At 37.5% G+C, this 5,393-nt stretch overlaps 1 protein-coding gene across 1 annotated transcript; it reads right to left on the reverse strand.

The window, feature by feature from the left end:
• Positions 1-885: 885 nt before the first annotated feature.
• LOC113283501 lies at positions 886-5,013 on the reverse strand. Its single transcript, XM_026532781.1, has 4 exons — positions 4,457-5,013; positions 2,352-3,728; positions 1,751-1,954; positions 886-1,318 (listed from the first exon to the last, which is right to left on the reverse strand). Exons 2-4 carry the CDS (start codon positions 2,380-2,382, stop codon positions 1,134-1,136), a joined length of 420 nt encoding a protein of 139 aa, XP_026388566.1. The 5' UTR covers positions 2,383-3,728; positions 4,457-5,013; the 3' UTR covers positions 886-1,133.
• Positions 5,014-5,393: the final 380 nt, after the last annotated feature.

Raw genomic sequence — 5,393 nt, forward strand, 5'->3', positions numbered from 1 at the left:
ATGCCAACATTCCTATAAAAGCATACAGGATTCTCATGCGGTCCTGGGGATCTTGTGGAACCCATTTTTCTTAGACCTACTCAACAAAGATTAGTCTAAATATTTGAACTCTGGGATGTTTATGGTGGGAACGGCATCAACAGCTCCAGTAGCGAACATGCTAGCAAAATGGGTGAGCAAGGCATCTTTAATCAGACTCGACTTAGTCAGATGTCCACCGAGAGGAGTATTTTTGTCACCTTCGGGGGATCCAGTTAGACTTGCCTCTTTGTTCCCAATAGAAGAGTCCGTCTTGAATTCAGTTAGTTCCTCTATCGTGGATAGCTTAGTTTCAGAGAGGATAACTAAGGTAGGTTACATGGTTTTAGGAATGCGCCGTTCACTTGTTTTCCAAAAGTGGTCTCTTTATCTTTTCCTCTTGATCTTTTTCTGGTTTTTAACCGATTAGTCTTTCAATTATCAACTCCCAATGTATTTCAGTGTCCGTGTACGTCTAACTGCGTCAGTACTTCAAATGGGCCATAATACAACCACTGATTTGTGGTTGGAAATTGAAAACAAAATAAAATAAAGAAAGTAACAAACCAGAGAGATATTTAGCCTAGATTGAGGAAAATCTCTGTCTATTATGGAGATTGGAGAATCATTCAAGGAAATCTCAGTCACCCACCCAATTGGTTAACTCAAGGCTGCCAGCGAAACCTCTAATAGACAGAAATAATATTCTCAGCCTGTTCTCATTAGGATTCATGGACTAAATAGGCCTTTTACACTGTTACAACAAGGGGAGACCAACGCATATATGCAACCCGAAACTCACATATATGGCACTTCATTTCTCCATTTCTGTGGTAAATTCATATTCCGTAGCTGAAGAACATAAACTTAAATATGAAAGTATAGCTGCAAAATACATACTAATATATGGTCAATTCTACAATTGGCATACCAACAAAAGCTTAATACTAAACCACACACAATTGGCTTACCAACAAAAGCTTAATGCTTAACCACACACAATGCAGTATACTTGCTAAAACACCTCTCCTATAAATAACTTACCAACAAGGAATATAGAACATTAATATAATAAACCTACTTTTTCGTTTTCCTAAAGCATGTAACAAACTTGCTTAAACATCACTTTTGCTTATGGAATCCTTTTTCTTCTTCACTTCAATGGCAATTTCATTACCATCGTTCTGCTCTGATTCGGCCCTATCCTCCTGTGACTTGCGCTTCTCCTTTTTCTTCCTCTCAGTTGATATATTCTCCTCTGAAGCTCCATCTTCGATATCCATGTTAGTTTTCTCTTCATCTGCAAAGTCATTGCAAATAAGTGAGGAACAAACCACAGTACCAGACAATTGTAAAAGAGGATATCGACTAACCAGTACCATTACCATTACATAATGTTATTGAACAGGACTATCCAAGTAAACAGCAGACAATGGAATTGACAAAGCAAATGGACTCTGACGACTCATTAACTAGACTTGTGACTGCATCTGTTCCCCTTTCTCGGCCATCTACAGATGGTAGTATTAGATCCGTTAATAACGAATCTTCACATTTCTTTAAAAAGGCACACTGGTTTTTGAAAAATGAAGTAGGGATCTTGTTCAATTAAAGATTGCCAACTTCTGAATAGACATGTAAACCTCACGAGACGAGAGACTTCACTTAGAGTTTGCTGAGCATCTCACAAACTATAAAATCATATAAACAGGAGAAAAGTTGGGATTGTTACCACAACTGGGATGATGAAAATTTGGTTGTGTATCCAGACTTGTTCCTGTCATGCCTGATTTTTTCTTCTCATCCTCTAAGATTTTGGCTTTTTTCACAATATCCCTCGCGGACGTGGACAGTTCACTCCATTCAACCTCATCATCATCATCATCATAAAAACATTCACCATCATAATCATAATCATAATCACCAGCAGTGTATTCTGCATCCATAAACAAAATAGATTGATATATTTATGTTTGATAATTATCAACAATTTTTTTTTGAAGATGAATCTTTCAACGAAGGAGTAACTAGTACAACAGTTGCCATGGTGGGAGGGCCGACAGACCGAAGAACTTGTAAAGGAATTTTTTTTTGTAAAAGAGATGTTCAAACAAAAATAACACCCAAAAAAAAAAAGTAGTGTGGTAACCTTTAGATGACAAAAATACGGAATTAGATAACACTGAAAATGGATAGTATGTGCTAATCAGAAAGTAACACCCAACTCTAGAGTAATTTTAAGATTGGAAATGAGGTACATGCGTCTTCTTTTGTTCGAATTTCCCCTAGGAGTCTCCCATTCTACTCCGAGGATAAGATTGTGATAACCGTACCTATTGAGATTGTGAATCGCCCTCTCAACATCTTCCTTGTTCACAAAGTTTACAAAACCAAATCCTCGACTAATGCCAGTCCTCTGGTCTACAGCAACATGAACATGACTGACAGCACCAAATGTTCCGAATAGCTCAAGCAAGTCAGGCTCGCGAGTATCTTCTGAGAGGTTGGTGACGCAAACAGAGTTTTCTTCGTTCCTCCGTCTTCTAGGTGCAACAGATACATCAACTCCTTCACTACATCACCCAAGTTCTTCTCTGTATCTTACTGCCAGCAAACCCATTGGCCATTGCAGAAACACAGCAAATCCATCTGCATCCCTAATTTCTCACTGAGTGCCTCCATTGCAGCTGCACCCATTCCTACTGCTGCTACTTTTTATAATCTCATTTCTCACTGTTGACTGCAACAGCTACCAGTACCTAAATCCATGTGCATCTTCCTGGTCACAGACCATCAATCCACAATTCAACCACATTAACTCAATCTTCTTGCGCACAGCCACCACCAACACCTTGCTGCTCCTTCTTCCCATTGCAAACAATTTCAAATCCCCATCGAGACAACACAACAACAACTACTCTCTGTGGCTTTCTCGCCCAACAGTTCACCATACAAACTCCTCCATTAAGAAACTAGTCGCAGTTCATTCAGGACTTACAAACGTGTGTTGTGTATTGTATTTGTTATGTAGATATGACCTACTGGTTTTATCTTGATCATTCCCATACCTCCTTCCCTGCAGTTAATCGTAAATTCAAGACAAACCCACATCTCTAGTCACCGACAGTCTCTAAACCAAGCCAAGTACAAATCTAATTCAAACCCAAGTCTCCAATTCTTTGTAAACTCTCAGACCTTGAATATCTCATTCCATCATTCATCGACAAAAGTTAATGGAAGCAGTTCAAAATCCAGATCCTCTTTCTTCATTCAAACAAACTACACAGCACCATACAGACTCGTGCAATTCAGACTCATCTTGATGTTCATCCTTCTTCTCTTGAGTTCATGCTCCAGCTCTATTTCAAGCCGAACTTAAACAGATTCATTACCCATCAACGGCATCGATATAAACTGATGGATTCAGTAACGAAATAAAACAAATTCATTACCGAACATAGAATTTGTTTACTTCGTCGCAAAAATTCCCAATTTCATTCACTTCTCAAGTCTCGGCATTCAAGTTCTCAACTCCACATAACTGCCTCAAACAAAATAAAATGTCGATATTCATACTTTGCTTCTCTGCATTTTTTTTAACTCAATCTGATAGGCTTGCAGATCATCGAGTGTGTTCTTGCAGTCTTGGATATGCTGGTTTATCTCCTCTTTGAACTTGTCATGTATGAGCTTCAGGCGCTCTTGTTGCTCTGCAATATAATGAAAGCTATCAACCCTTATAGTATATACAGAATAAATTTAGTTCACTGTCCTCAGCAGCACTGGAATTACTGTCAGTGCCTAACTCAAAAATCAATAGATGATGATGCACAAGCATTCAGCAAGCTCTTGATTTTTACTAAACTGCCAAAGACACCTTAAGCACATAGAAGTTAAGTCAGAAAAACAGAACGATTCAACTGAAACCGACCTATACAAAACATTACAAACTGTTACACAAGTCGGACATATCTCAAATCGCAAAAATCTAACAGGGACATTGTATAATATGCTGGAATTGTTGTTCATAGAGCTATAATCCTCAAGAAGCCATCCTAGCTTAGTTCGATAAAAAAATTGGCTATAATCAAACCCAACAACAAACAATAAATGAAATTTTCTGAAATGATGTTGCTTATTCCAATCCAACAAATTTGCTTATGAAATCTAAAATTCATGGTGGTTTTTAAGATTACAGTATACCTAATCTCAATTCCAAATAAAATTTATATCCCTATCATGTTTCAGTTTCCAGCAGTGTTGAAATCAAATCCTAAAAAATTCTTTCCCTATCATGTTTCAGTTTCAAGCAGTGTTGAAATCAAATCCTAAGGAAACCCTAGGTTCTTCATACTTAATTCGACAATAAAATTGATAGCAGTTTGAGTGATGATTAAATCATTGAAGAAGATATGATGAACGTTGCTTGAAATCGTACCTTAAATTAATCATCATTAGCTTCAAAATTCCTTGAACACTCGTTGAGCCAACACACAGCATCAACAGTTTGCAGTTTCCTCAAAACCACCATCACAACAAACCCAAGAATTCCTAATTTTTATCTCAGATCCATCAAATCGACACCCATTCCATAATTCGAGCAGTAACACATCCTCCAACTTGTTTCTTCTCTTCATTCCATTAGCAGCAATTTCTTCTCGTTCTAATTCAATATTGAGATTAAACTCAAATTCAATCTGAACCACCAGCTCCATCTTCTACCTTGCTTTATTACTACAAATCTCCATCAATCGAACATCTCAGATCCACATCTTGAATATCAAATACAACCGAAACCTTAATTTCCTCTGAAATCTCAGTCGACGAAATCTCACCAACATCAATCAGACCGAAATCAAATTCTCCTTCTGAAATTCGTCGATTTCATTTCTTGATCTCTCGGGATTATTCACTCAGGCATCTGCAGGAGCAAATCTTCTCTCAATTTATGTGAACCAAAATCGAAAGAAGAAGGAAAAAAAAGAACAAAATAGAAATTTGGAGGTGGTCGGATTCGAACTCAGGGCTTCAACTGCCCCTCAACATTAAAACATTTCCAACCTCCGTGTCCTTTTTTTCTTCCCACGAAATTTATTTGATTACCCTTATTTTGTGTTGTATTTACGCTAGTTTTTAATGAGAAATGAAAACATGGAGGGACTCTTTAGTCCTTTCATTGTCGATTGAAATTTATTCGTGACACCAAAATTTACAAAAAAATTCAATCTTTTTGCGTAAATTGATGACACTAACGATTTACAAAAAAATGGCCATATAAAGGTCCTTCGTCGCTTCGTTTGGTCGGTCCAATAAAGAACAGAATCCTGAAATTCACTTATGAATGTGATGCGAGGATGAAAGAATACATGTGGAAC

Source organism: Papaver somniferum, chromosome 1, assembly GCF_003573695.1.
Source record: "Papaver somniferum cultivar HN1 chromosome 1, ASM357369v1, whole genome shotgun sequence".
Lineage (NCBI taxonomy): Eukaryota > Viridiplantae > Streptophyta > Magnoliopsida > Ranunculales > Papaveraceae > Papaver > Papaver somniferum.

What these genes read in the sequence shown, in the direction of transcription:
- LOC113283501 (XM_026532781.1), bottom strand. Translation starts at nt 2,382, where the DNA reads ATGTTGAGAGGGCGATTCACAATCTCAATAG. An exon ending in GCGATTCACAATCTCAATAG is followed by an intron (nt 1,955 to 2,351) that starts GTACGGTTATCA and finishes TTATGGATGCAG; the next exon opens with AATACACTGCTGGTGATTAT. An exon ending in TTTTCATCATCCCAGTTGTG is followed by an intron (nt 1,319 to 1,750) that starts GTAACAATCCCA and finishes ATGACTTTGCAG; the next exon opens with ATGAAGAGAAAACTAACATG.